The 14993-nt window shown below is 36.4% G+C and overlaps 2 protein-coding genes across 2 annotated transcripts in view; one reads left to right on the forward strand and one right to left on the reverse strand.

The window, feature by feature from the left end:
- The window catches only part of LOC6652194 (sestrin homolog), a 32166-nt gene that overhangs the window by 216 nt on the left and 16957 nt on the right, over positions 1-14993 (forward strand). The window contains exons 2-3 of the mRNA XM_023180995.2: positions 66-387; positions 12120-12913. Coding sequence (XP_023036763.1) covers positions 12863-12913 — 51 coding nt within the window. The 5' untranslated portion in view covers positions 66-387; positions 12120-12862. The remainder of the gene's footprint in view (positions 1-65; positions 388-12119; positions 12914-14993) is intronic.
- LOC6652195 (purine nucleoside phosphorylase) lies at positions 8051-9210 on the reverse strand. The gene has a single exon (XM_002074575.3). The coding sequence runs from the start codon at positions 9087-9089 to the stop codon at positions 8115-8117; it is 975 nt and encodes a 324-aa protein (XP_002074611.1). The 5' UTR covers positions 9090-9210; the 3' UTR covers positions 8051-8114.

Here is a 14993-nt window from a genome sequence, read left to right on the forward strand (position 1 = left end):
CAACAAAATCGAAAAAAGCATATTCAAAAAAAGAACGACCTCAAAAACAACAACACCAACGGCAGCAACAAGCGGTCGCTCTCTCTCTCTCTCCCCATCTTTCAATATCGCTTGCTCCCTCTCTCATTCATGCTCACATCGACACTGTCCTCCTCTTCCGCGTTGCTGTTGTTATGTCGTTGATTTCCAGTATCGTCGCCAATAAAGTGACATTGACAGAGCAAGAGACGAGCGACAGCTAAAAAGCTAGAGAGCTAGTTTTTTCCCCTTTTCGTTGCTGGATTCGTTCCCAATTCCCTACACCCTGATCACGGTTCAATATCGGTTCACGCGCACCCGCTAAATAAAATAAATGTAGAGATACAAATATTTCCACTGGTTTTATGGGTAAGTTTAAACCTTTTTATTCATAATGTAACTGTTGGGCTTATGTCCCATTAATTTTTTTAACTGCTGCATTTTACGGCGACTGCTCGAGAAAAAACCTGTTCATTGTGGGTCATAAAAAAAATTTATTGTATTGTTTCTAGGCTCGATTAATTTGACCTACACAACGCGTTAAATTATCGAAATTATTCTATATATAAATAAGTAAACCAAAAATTGTATTTAAATGCTGTATAGCATACATATGTATGTACATGTACTTACATATGTAGGATACGATAGGATGTAGGATAGATTTTAGCTCCATATTTCAAGTCAGATTTTATAAAATTTTTTTTTTTTAAGCACATACTAGACAAGTCTACCTACATATGAATGTACATAGTGTATGTGGGTGTTCATGCAGCTTTTGATGTTGATCAAGGATATAAATACTTTATGTATCCCCATATTAAGAATACGTCCCAATATTCGGCCAATAGATGTCGGTAATTTTCTGTTTTTTTTTTTTCCAATAATTTAAGGATATTTATGAACAACTCATATGTATGCAGTGCTCTTAAATTCTAAAGGCTAAATAGTAAATATAAATATAATTACTATTGGATGCAACACGAAACACATTTCTGGAATAACACTAAGTTTTTTTTTATCATGCAACCATAGGCTGAAATGGTATATTAAAGTCCTTCTTCGACCCCAAACATCAAGTTTACGTCATGTATCTGCCACGCCCGCATCCGCCACTATACTAGCTAGCGCCCACTTACATCCTAATTATTTAGAAAAGATTGTCACACTAGTTAGTGTTTTACTAGGTTGTTCATAGAGACGGAGTTGGCCTTAGGTTGATGGTGATGCTAGAGTGCTCGATATGCTTTTCTAAATTGTGGAAGGGTAAGTGAGCGTGGCAAAATTTTAAAATAATCATAATTTTCGCGAATATTAAACAAAGTATCAAGTACCAAATTTGGTGAGTTAAGCTTTGTTAGTTTTCGAGAAAATCAGTTTTAATTAATTTACGTGGGCGTGAAATAAACTCGATAACTGTACATTCTACACGAATCTACATACCAAAGAGCATGGTGGCTCTAGCTCTTATAATCTCCGAGATCTAGATCTCTCTAGAACACCTAGGTGTTCATACGGACGGATGGACAGACGGACATGGCTAGATCGTCTCGGCTGTTGATGCTGTTGATCAGAATTTCTGGTAAGTTTAAAGATCCATTGATTAACATGGAAAAGTCCTAGTCCAAAAAGTAACTAAAGCGGCTTTTTGAAATGTAAGCCAGATTTTCGTAATTGTGCAAAACTTTTTTCCTTTGGGAAATTTTTTCATACGTTTTGGTTGTTGGGCGTTAAAATGTCTGCAACTGATTGACGTCAGCAGAAAGATTTTGGTTAAACTCTTATGTCAGGAAGTAACCAAGAATTTTCATTTAACGTGTGTAGGCTAGAGACCAAGTATGCTTGGAATTGAGTTGAGTTGCATTTTGCTTTTGGCCCTACCTTTTAATATTTGCCAACGACACAAACCACAATTCAAAGCTGCAAAAAGTTCTTGATTGACTGTCTGGTTAGCTGGTGACTGGGTGGCTTTCTGGCTGTTGCGGTTGCAGCATCTAGTCGGTGCCAGATTTATGGCTTCTTTAAGAGTTGGTTACATAATTGCATATTTGAAATTCTCAATCGATGCTTTGGCAACTGCAATATCAACACGTGAATCCACATCCAATTCCACATTCTACACATTAGCTACACATGCATGTGTATAATTAACCCAGGCAGACACATGACAGAAACCAAAGCAAAAAATTTGAAAATTTTATTTCATTTCATGTGCTACAAGACTCAGCATTTCGCTAAGTTGAGTAAGAGAAATTGGCACTTGACCTACCACACGGAAATCTAAATTAAGCAACAGCCAACATGTTTTGTGCGTTCCGTTTATTCTGCCTCTCTGTCTCTGCTTCTGTCCCTCTCTTTCCCTTTCTTATTGTATCTCTATACGGTTTGCTGTGGTTTCGTATTTATACATGAAAGCGTACATATGTTTGTATGTATGTACATTTATCGTGTATGTATGTCTGTATACATTATACTCAAATTGTTGCTATGTGTGCATATGTATAATTAAATTTTGAGTTTTACCCTTTAACCAGACCAGTTTAGCGAGCAATTTATGTCAATAACTAAGTAATCAACGACCCTTCTTATTCGATATCCTATACAAGTTTGAAAGCCTTGTAGAATTCTTTTAGAGCTTAAAATATTATATATCTTACTAGTACTGGCATATTCCACTTTGGTTTCCATATGCTATTGTACTATAAATTTGTGTTTTTGTTTTATCAACTGCCATCAGACACAAACGGAGATAAGACAAACACTTGGCAACAAAAAAGTATCCATAGTTGCAGATAGCAATTCAGACAGACCAGGAATCAGCCATCTAATCGGGCAATACATACAAAGTTGGTTAACGTTTTTTCCAATTATTATATTACTGAGCTGGATTAAATAGTTCTAACAATCTGTATTTCTTTCGAATATGAAAACGAAACTCGTTTAAATTAAATAGTAATAATTATAAATGCGAAAATTGAAAATTAAATCAAGCTGTAAGATTTATCTCATTGTCAGTCTAATTAGTAATTAACATGTCGTATACGTAATAATATGGCCGCAAAACACACACACAGGCAAACTTAAATGAAAAATTAAAAACAAGCAACAGCAAAATAAAATTAAAGAATTTCTGGTAGTTAATGCCAATTATGATATCAACGCGGTTACTATGACAACAACGACTCATACGTAAACACGCACTCACGCCCACACGCACACACGCAAACACATGCACGTACACACATTCAATACACAGATACACAGACATTGCAATGGAACAACTGTTGCTGGCGAGTTGTGCTGTCGACGATTGCTGTTGCCAGGCCATTGTGTGTCTGATGGGAAATCACTTGAACTGAAAATTTTCATTGAATGTTGCAATCAATTTTAAGCAGCTTTTGAGTGGACTCACTTGGTTAGATCGTCGGCAGGCATACAACCAATATATAATATATAATATACTCTGTTCTGCGGCGAGCTCTAGAGTTGTAGATGTATCTTGGGTTGCATGGCTTAAAATTTTCATTTGAAAACATGTTTCTTTAGCCGATATATCGAATTATATTGAGAGGTTCATCAATTTAATTACATATGTACATACATACTTACTATAAGTTTTGTAAATTTTATTTGTTTGTAGTTCAAATTCATAATCGAAAGCACTTGTTGCTCTTATTTGTTATGAGTTTTTAAAGGGATAAAAAGACAATTATTTATCTATTGTTAATTTCGTTTCTTCAGACTGTTTGTAGTTGTTATAATAAGAACAAATGCATTGTATTATTTTGTATGAATGCAATGCATTTCGTTTTACTTAGAATGCGTTTAAGTTCTACCTAAACATTAACCATAATGCAATTGAACAACTGAAATAATTTAGTTACGTCCAGTGGCAACAAATTGCTACTGAAATTACGTCACTTCTATGGGCTCGAAAGCGGGGTTAGTGAACTGGCAACAACAACTGCTGAATGAGTGGGCTGAGTCTATCAGAATCATTTTCTATTTAAAATAATATATTTTTTCCCCTGCTTACTTTGTCCTCACCACCATTAACTTAATGATGTCTTTATGTCAGATTTGAACACTAAGTATTTATGTATCTATCACCGAGTATTCCTAAATCCTAACCGCAATCTTTCCAAATTCGAGTGGTATACATAAGTTCTTTAAAGGACTAAAACCAGCATCTAAAAAGTTGGGAAAAGCTACATGACGGGGGTAAAAACATAAAATATTTGGAAACATATTTGCAAGCGGCAACATAAAATTTGTTCACACATTTTGGATCTATAGACATAATTATATTCAGCATGAGAAGCCGATTGAATTAATCTGGAAATCTGGAAACTAGAAGTCTGAGATTTTTATTAAATAAGCTGCATAGTTTAAGTTTGTCGGCTTTCCTGATTGTTACATCACAATCTACTTATATATATACATATACATATATGTACCTTCATACAAAATTTTTGGTAGGGAGAAGATCTGCTACAACTTAAAACCAGAGGGCCGGGGCTAACTTCGACCGCGTCAAAGTTTGAATACCCTTGCAACTTTTATGGTAACTCTTTCCTTACCTATAGCCATCAAAGTGAAAAAACGTTCAAGCTAAAAAGGCTAATGTTTGCGAAAACAATCTTAGCATAGGAATAAACTAAGATATTGATCAAAGTCACTGTTTTCCACCGATCGTTCCTATGGGAGCTATATGATATAGTAACCCGATCTTTATCAAATTCGGCATAGTCGTTTATATCTGTAATTAACTCACCAATATTAAATTTTACGACAATAGCTAAGAAAATAACGAAGTTCTTGAGAAAAGTCACTGTTCGTGACTTTGCCACTTGTATGGGAGCTATAAGATATAGTGATCCGATCCGGCTGAATCCGAGATATACAACGCCTGCAGTATATACAAGCCTACATGCAAAATTTCAGCTCTGTAGCTCTTACGGTCTAGGAGGAGTTTGCGTTGATCCAGACGGACGGACAGACGGACAGACGGACAGACGGACGGACGGACGGACGGACGGACGGACGGACGGACGGACGGACGGACGGACATGGCTATATGAACTCGTCTCGTCGTGCTGATCAAGAATATATATACTTTATATAGTCGGAAATGCTTCCTTCTATGCGTTGCACACTTCTGACCAAAATTAATATACCCTTTTTGCAAGGGTATAAAAACATATCCTCAGACATAGTTGCTCATCTGTATAAAAGTACATCCTTATTAAGGTGAGTGTAACCTGTTGCCAGCAAAAAATGAATGTTTCAGTTAAGCTTCGTTACCTAAGTCTTTTCATTTAAATTGAAGATAAAAAAAAAGCCTATGTAATGCCCTTTCCCCACTAAAGCCACATTCAATTACCATTTGTCTGTTTCGGTAGAAATGCGAAATTCTGATCGTATTGTATGTAGCATTCGCATTCACACTCTCAAATCATGTGACCAGTATGGCATTATGTTGTTAGCAATTTTCAAATTCAATATTGAAAAAGACTGAGATTGTAGAAGAAGAATACATTTTCTTAATAAAAGTAATATTATTTTCTTATTCTACAGGCGTATTCAATAGTTTAAATACTTTACTTAACTTATGAAAACACGTGGAACTAATGTAACAGTGCTTTTAATTTAAATTCAACCATGTCGATGTTTGTAAACGAAGTTTGTAAATGTTCTTTGTGGTTGACCAGCACGATTATAGCGTAAGGATATTGGGGTTCGATCAGCTTATTTTTATACTCAAGACTTTTTGAGTTTCGTTCGCTTGAGGCACACCATACTTATATGCTGTCCTAAGAGTTGCAATAGAGAGTTTTAATAGTTCTGCTGAAATGAGGTGTGAAATTTACCCAATTAGAAGTAAATGAAATTGTTACTAGGCACAAATCAATTGTGACTAATGAAGCGATTATCTTGGCGTAAACAACAGTTACTTAATAAAGATTGATTGGTAAATGGTTGAACTTAAATAATTCAATGTGATATGGTAATAATAAATAAAATAAACAAATCTAATCAAACCACATTTGGTTTATGACAGAATTCTAGCCCTAGCAACGACCATGCAATGTATAATATGTATGTATGTATGTTTGTATATACTAAATTGGGTCTATTTTATGCTGGCATAATGAATTCTGAAACTTGTTACAGGATATTTTCAAGTCTAAGCACATTAAAGAAAAATTTGTTTTCATTTGATTTTGTTATTTACGTTATATTATTTTGCACTTTGTATATATGTATGTACATATGTACATACATAGTTCTTGTTGCTATTTTGGGATTGGTTGACTAGTTGTTTATGTCTTAGCTTTGTTGTATTTGTTTCTATTGTTGTTTTTGCTGTCAACGTTTCAGACGTAGACATAGATACATATCTGCTATGCCATATATATATACATTTCAAATGGAAATTAAGTTTGATTAGCGTAATAGAATTTCCACTCTACTGGCCAGTGAAATATGTCAGGAGATTTAAGTAACAATTGCATTACAACTACAAGTATGTGTAAGATTGTACCCAGAAGTAGATATGTATGTAGGTGTGTTTCTTAATTAATGTTGTTGAGAAGACTCAAATTGCATTCAAAACTGCAAATGAGACATTGACTTTTAAAACGAGCTCATGTTTACTGTAAGAACTTTATTTCAAATTTGTCAGTCTTCTACCTACTGTTGATAATATTCATGCACACAGTTCTTTAGAGTGAAAGGGATTGCTTTGATAATAATCTTCGACCCTTTAATTATTACTGAAAATGTAATTTAAGTAAATTGAGGTTTCCTATAAGATATGTTATATACATATTCAAAGTAAAAGGAAATATTGTGTTCACTCCTATCGAGTACGCCAAATTTGTACATTGAATTTTTGATATACATTTGTATGTGTGTCGTAGTGTTCAATTAGAAAATATCGAATAGAATGCATCCACACAATCGTCTATATATGCACCTATATATTTTATTGTGCGAAATAAACAAGTTTATTTTCACATTAAATAGATTTCGCGTGCTCAGCTGTTTACCATTTAAATTGCATTTGGCGACAATCGACAGATGTGCACATGTAAATGCAGCAAATGAAATGCCAAAACTATTTAGTTGGTATCCATTCTCCCATCCATTACGTATCCTAGAGCATCCGAGCATACAAGCATCTGACCATCTGACATAATGGGCATTTCAATTGTTGGCAAGATGCAAAACCACGCACAAATTCAACAAATGTCTTTTGCTATTTTAAAATTAAATTTGCAAATGCAACGACCGAACACTGAACTGCAACGGCAAAGGCACAATGTACAGACAAAGGCGAACAACAGGTATTATTAGCACATGAAAAATGGAATATCTACTAAATGTTTTGTACAATCATTAATTGCAAATGGGTTCAACGAACCCATGACGAATAAAAAACAGCAAATCCCAAACAAAATCAGGCAATATGCAAATGAAAAACCTCACAGATTTCAGATGGAAGCACACAATGCATGATCGCACACAAAGGCCCACACACAAAATACTCACACTAAAAAAAGGCAAATGCCAAACTCAATATAAACAGCGCGGCTGGCTAAATCTATAAAAGACATATGTGTGTGTGTACAAGTATACATACATGTTTCGGTGTGTTTGTGTGTGTGCTCGAACAATCAGCGTCAATGATGGGACGTTGCGAGCCAACAAAACAATCGTCATCACCGTCATCGCAAATGACGATTGCCCTTCCCCTACATCGCACAGCAGTCCAACCGAAATGCAGATAATCGAATTAAACTAAAACTATTATGGGGCATCTCCTTAATAACAAAACTTTCCTGGATAACAATCCAAAAATATTAAATTAAAAATGCCCACTACGCAAACGCACTGAGTGCCTGATATTTTTGTACCCATTAGATAGTTTATATTGTCGAGCACTCGACAACCATCAGGAGGATGATCCCTGTTCGTAAATTGGAGACCATGCTCTTAGGGCGAAGGCAGTTGCAAAAGTCTTACTATATTCTTGGCGAATCTTAACATTTAATGGTGATCGATGTAATTAATTTACTTGTTTTCGAGTGCGATCAGAGGTCGTTCTGTATATCGTAGATAAGACGGGCGATCAATTCGTTGCAGGCGTACTGCTGCTGCCGGAGAAACGATTCCGGATTCACGACAGCTGGATCTTCGTCTTCGCCAAAACCGGAAACTGTGATTAGGACGAAGGAAAAGACTCTTAGCCCACAATGATGGGCCACAATTACTTCGTGGACTAGTGACATGCCGACTGCATCTACTCCAAGTAAACTTAAAATTTTTTGTTCGGCCTCTGTCTCATAACTAGGTGACCCCAAGCAGGCAAAAACTCCTGTGCGCAGGCATTCTTGGTAGCCCAACGACTTGCCTATCTCCATACCCCTTTCCAACAGATAATTGTCATAAGCGTTTACCATGGAGACACATGGGCCACCGAAGCGAGAATCGTGCCGTCCAATCAAAGGCGAGGATCCCATCATGCCAAATAAATTGATGTGATCCTTAATTAACATTATATCGCCCACTGCATACCCGGGATTAACGGCGCCGGCGGCACTAGTGAAGAATACATACTTCACCCCGCACAATTTCATGACATGCACTGGCACTGTGCAACTGGCTAGCTCAAATCCCTCGTAGGCGTGGATGCGGCCCTGCATGGCTATCACTGTGGCGCCCATTAAAGTGCCCACGACCAGCTTGTTATCGTGACCATCCACTGGCGATACGGGAAACTGTGGGATATCCCTGAATGGTATGTCAACGGGATTCTCAATCATGTTCACCATCGAAGACAGTACGGTGCTGCACACCACCCCGAATTTTGGACGAATCCTGCAGGTTCGTAGGATGTACTCGGCCATGGCGCTTACATCGTCGTAGTTATACAGAAGACTTTGTGGGGTCACCACAATCTGCTTTGGCCTGGCTTTGGCTTCCGCCTCTTCGGCTTCTTTCTGTTTCTTCAGCTGTAGACGCCGTGCCAAAGGGCTCTTGGACGCGCAGCATTGTTGACACTTCATTCTGGCGAAAGACTGGCCCGAGGGGAAGACCAATTCAGCACTTATAGCCGGACTCAAAATCCAATTTTTTGTTTTTTTTTTTCTACAAATATTTGTTTTACACTTTACAAATCACCATATAAAACTAGCTAAATATTTGACAAATATCTCTGACAGCGATAGATCAACACAAAAATAATAAAAATAATTATACCACGACCAGATACAGTGCAGACGAGTCCGTACGTAAAATAAATAGCCTTTTAATTCATTATTTAATTGTGTTCTAAAAATGTTATCGACTAATCAAATAATCCATCAATCCATTTACCCCATATATCTGAGATTCCCCCAAAGTGGTCGAGGTGGATCCTAAGGAGTCGTGAAATGAAAACTGGGACTTCAGGAAACTTTTTCGATACTCAATAACTATTTCGCTATTGGTCTAGTTTTTGGAAGTTTCATTTTAGTTTTATTAAAGAAGGGAAGGGATAAATGAATACAATTTGCACCATTATTTTTACTTACTTTTAGTTTAAGGAATGTGTATCGTGACGACCTTTTACTGAGTGTCTGTGTTGTAGCTTGTCGTTTTTTATAGAACTAGTAGAGCGTCTAATTTACAAGTATAGTAAATAAGTAGAAATGCCTAAGGTATGGGTTTTATATTGTGCACCCATAGATTGAAATGGTATTATAAAAAAACCAAAACCAGTGCCGCCATTCTTGGGCTGTAAAATTGCAATTAAATTTGGAACAGTAGTTTGTAAATATGTTATCAACCCACCAAATTTGATTAACGTCGGACTTACATTTAACGAAGTTGTGCTCATAAATAGTTTTTACCAACTGCGTGAAACTGACGGAGTTGGCCGTGGGTCGGTGGCGGCGCCAATGTGCCAGTGTGATCGCAAGAGTGAGCGAGACAGTATATAGTATGCTACTATGACTATCCAGCAAGTGAAGAGAATTTGAAATTTTTTAAGCATTTATTTTACTTGGTTCAAGGTATACCGAAGTCGGCTAGACAACTTGGTTACTTTATTTAATACATATTTTGATATCTACGGCAAAAATTGAACTTTTCAAGTTTCTGGCATCGATCGCGATTAATAATCGACCTAAAATAATTGCACACTCGATACATAATTAAATTTTTGTCATCACTACTAACTGTAAGGCATAAAGCGCACCATGACGCCTGAAAACTCTGACTCTCCACATTGGTCGAAAAATTATTGCCATATTTGCTGTCCCGCAGAGCTCACAATTTTCCTTTGACTTTTCTCTCTTTTGCACCCTGCTGGGGACTTGGTCAGATTATCCATGGCAGCCCTTGTTGTATGGAAATTGAAATCAGCTACCTTTATCGTGCAATAAAACTAAGATATGTAATTTATTAATTCATTTATGAAAAATATTCAAATTAAATATCAATGTAAGTAGCTTCGCAAGCCATCAACATACATACATATATGTATGTACATATGTGAGATTTAATAAAGTGTTTACACTGCGTATACGCGATTTTTGTTGCTCATACGCAGTGTGTGTCAACGATATTCATTGGGTTTGACTGTTAGCTTAGTTCAATGTCACTTTAACTAGAGTTCATATACCTACCCCTCGGCTTCCTCGGACTCCTTTCTCCTGTTCCTCCTTTCGCATGGCAATAAGTTTTTTATAACAAACTACTGATACTCGTACATCTAGGGACACTCGAACAATGTGGGAGTCGAACAGCTGCCCCTGGCATGAGTTGGACTAGCCATGTCTGGTCTGATCTGGTCTGTTGCTAATTACTGGGGTAAACCAATATGAAAAACAACAAGTTAAACAAAATGTTATATTTGTTTCAATGCGGTTTTTATAACTCATCCACACCCTCTACTTCAGCCTTCTTCTTCTTCTTGGTCGTTGTCTAAGCATGAACAATTTGAGTGTGACTTTGGGTAAATCGCTGAAGCGTTTAGCATGCTTAAAGCGATTGGTTAATCAATAAAATTATTAAACGAAAAACACACACACTCACACGCACGTGCAAAAATATTCAAATTGAAATAGAAAACTTGTTGTTGTGATAGTTGTTGTTTTGTTATTTGAGTGAGCACAATGTGGCTTAAGTTACATTACAAATAACAAATGTAGGCAGAGAACGCCTACCAACTAAACATCAGTCGCCATGAACAATATTTTTAATACCCTCTTTTACGGGGTATACTTGGCACCTTTTATTTATAGATAGATGTATCAAAACGTGAATGCTTTCATAACAGTCTGATGAGTCTATGTCGAGGGTAAAAGGTAGTTGACGCTCCCGTTTCGTCGGATTTTCGTTTCTATAATTTGCTCATTGCCGTTGGTTGATATCGGATCGACGATGATTCGATGAAACCGCAAAGAGATTATCAGTCGAATGTATTAAGTTACATTTTTACTGGTTTGACTCGATGAACCAGCCAAGTGACCATACGCCGGGTCACCTGTCTGTTCATTATCTACCCTCATTGTTGCTCTCTCTTTCTCTATCTTTTGAGTTGGCTGTTTTGTTTGTCACTTTTCGTCTGTATGCCAAATATTTCAATGTTTACACTGTATGTAGATAAATTTGAGCCTGTTGCTATTATTGCCGGTATTCTGGCAGGAAAAACAAGCAGGCCGGTGGGGCAAACGGCTGCTGGCTGAAGTGCAAACTCGATTTGGCCATAACTTGCTGTACTTCTCTTTCCGCATCTTTGTTATTATTTACCCTTTATTTCGGTTTGCTCTTTATTTTTGGCATTGCGGTTATATTTTTTTCGAGGCTTTTGCAATGTGTTTTTTTTGCTTATTGAATATTTTGACTGGCATTTGAATGCTAATTGAAGTTATATTTCGCATTTTCCCCTTGCTGGTTGGGCTGATGAGTTGCTGGGTCAGGAAAGAGAGTGAAGTTATTAATATTAATTATAAATATTTACTTGGCGGACTTGCCAAAATAAAATTAACAAAATTCTGATATAATATATATATATATATATATAAATGTATACTTTTCTTCTTCTCTTTCAGTTTGAACCTAATAGCAAAAAAGAAGCACGAGCAGCAAAAACCTGTCAAGAATTAACTGCGATTAGTCAAGTTACTCAACGTTCAACCAATGAAAACCAACAGCAAATACAGCAAATCAGATTCCAGAGCAGCAACTACAACATCGTTGACCAGTCGCCTTATTAATTTGAGACAGGGCAAAAGGGATATCAATATTAAAAGAATTCGAATTCATACTTACAAGTGTCTCAATCACAATCCGCGACTGAAGATACTCACCTGAAACGCACCCACCCAACTGAAAAACAACCAACCACCCACCGAGTAAAGCCAAGTTCGCTCTTTACGCCGTCTGTTGCACAAAAGTCCAGCGAAGAAACAACAAAAAGCGAAAAGATCCAGAAACTCAACCGGACTTGGACCCCGTAACTGAAACTGCAATAGCCGAAAACAATCCGGTTTTCTTGAAAGAGCCACCAAGCTGCACGACAACAACCAAAGCAACAGCCACAGACGAGCCCCCTTCAGTGATTGGTTTTGTTTTTGGTGTTGGCCAGTTTTGTTGCTCCACTTTCGTCGTTGTCGTTGTTTTTGATTTTAATGTTGTCGTTGTTGAGCTGTAGCTGCTTGTCGTGATTGTGATAATAAGAGAACAAGAAAACAAAACAAAACTGGTATTGCTCTCCGACCGCTATTAAAAGCAAAGTGATTGACATCGATAAGCCAAGTGGATCGGGAACCAACCACAGCCCATCTCTACTCAAATGTTCTCCGCTATTGATTATTACGCGGGCATGGGACAAATCGCACAAGACGTAAGTTCATGCAAGATATGTATATAGGCATAAGCTAAAACAATACTATCTTTTAGAAGCTTTTCTATTGTGTTTCCATAAGTAGTGCAGAAAATGTCTTTGACCATTGTCTTGAGCAGTCGTGCAACAGGCTTCTCACTCGTTAAGGCTCCTGATCTGTTAATCTTTGTTTTTGCTGATTAGATGAAAAATATTGCATTTAATTTGAGGACTGCTGAAAGGACGCCTAAATAAACATACGGCTTTGCTTATTGTTAGACATTCATTAAAAATGTTTTTAAAAATTCCGGTATTTTAGATAAAAGAAAAAACAATGTGATATAAGTTAACAATTTTATTTTGTAAGCATTTTCTGTATGAATCTGCAAACATATGTACATACGTACATATTCCAGATGGAGGGAAAATGTAGTTATATCCTCTTACATTTCTATCTGCCTGTTCCCTTGCCAGTCATTCATTCTTTATGCTTATTGTTTGCAGATCTGACCATAACATTTTATATGAACTTGTATGTATCTCATCCTCTTCATTTGAGTAACTTTTTATTTGCATTTTCCTCTGTTAATGAAAAGATATTCGCACCACAACAATGATGCACAGTCCACTACATAGAATCCAAGTTCTCCTCCTCTGATTTCTCTGAATCTGTAGCTCTGATAGTCAGCTTTGGTTCAGGTTGCAAACTTTTTTCCAATGGCCAGCAAACGTTGCCTGGCCAACAGCACCTACACTCACCAATAAAGAGAAAGAGAAAGAGTAATAGGAGAGAATGAGAGCGCATATGAAAATGACAAAGTTATTTCACTTTAATTTTCATAATAATGAAATTGAATAAAATGTACAGAATGTTACAAAACAATAAAAGTTCATTTTGTTACACGAATAGTTGGCACAAGATTCTCCACCAAGTAGTTCTTGTTCCGACTACAGAAAATAAGATAATCGAATCAATTGCCCTTCATTTTCACTATTCTTATTGGACGAAGACTAGATTTATAATTTATGTACATGCACACTATTTCAATTCCTTCTTAAATTTATTCATTTATTGTTGATGCGCAATTTCTCCCCATCACATTGTATTGTTCATACACACATACACATATGCGTATACAAATTCATACATATATAGAGCAACCAAAAACCTTGATAAGCCTTTGATAAGCGTTCGTCTCATATATATGATTGTATGTATTTATGTATGTATGTATGTTTGTTTCTGTTCTAATATATAAAAAAAACAACTAAAACTTAATATAACGAGAATAAGAATGTGTAAGCATTGAGCTGGCCATATACGTACATATAAGATAACATTTTTAGTCAACTTTTCCATTAGACTTAAAAATAGCAACGAATAATAAGGAAAAAACAAAAATTGGGTCATCTAATCTCCAAACGATGCAAATGTTACGCAATTCCGACTGAACTGGCATTAAATTTAAATAAAATTAAGGATTCTCCAATAAATAAATTACAGAAGCTTCACATTGGGAACACAGTGTTAAGAATTTATGTGGCCATGTTCAGATGAGGTCTGTTAGTTTTGGTAATAAAACAAGGTCCTGTAGCATAGCCCACGTAATCTGATCCTTTATCGCAATAAATGCTGCGGGTAAATTCAGGGCTCTTGAGTTTTGCCAAAAATCTAATGTTGCAAGGACTCTTTAAGCCACAAGAGTGGAAGATTCCCACGCGCAATGAGCCTGTCATCGCTTCAAATTTTGACAAAGTTAATAAGTTTTCATTCAACAGTTTTTAGCTTACTTCTCTAACAGACCTCGGTTCAACCCTTTGAGTGTGCTTGAATGGGTTATAGTTTATTACAATGCGATTGCTTCTACATTAAAATTATAATTGTATGTAGATTTCATTAAACTATGTGTACATGAAAATGGAAATGTCATAACGATTTGCCAATTGCAGCCATCGAAGCTGCAAATTAAATTTTAATAGAAAATGTCAAGTGAAATAAATATAGATACTTATTTATACATATGTACATATGTATGTACATACTTACATATAAATAATCAGAGATGAACATTTTGCGCAAAACGCTAATTGAAATGACGGC

Source organism: Drosophila willistoni (assembly GCF_018902025.1).
Source record: "Drosophila willistoni isolate 14030-0811.24 chromosome 2L unlocalized genomic scaffold, UCI_dwil_1.1 Seg168, whole genome shotgun sequence".
In the NCBI taxonomy this organism is placed as follows: domain Eukaryota; kingdom Metazoa; phylum Arthropoda; class Insecta; order Diptera; family Drosophilidae; genus Drosophila; species Drosophila willistoni.

Coding starts and splice junctions, on each gene's coding strand:
- LOC6652195 (XM_002074575.3), bottom strand. CDS start 9,089: ATGAAGTGTCAACAATGCTGCGCGTCCAAGAGCCCTTTGGCACGGCGT.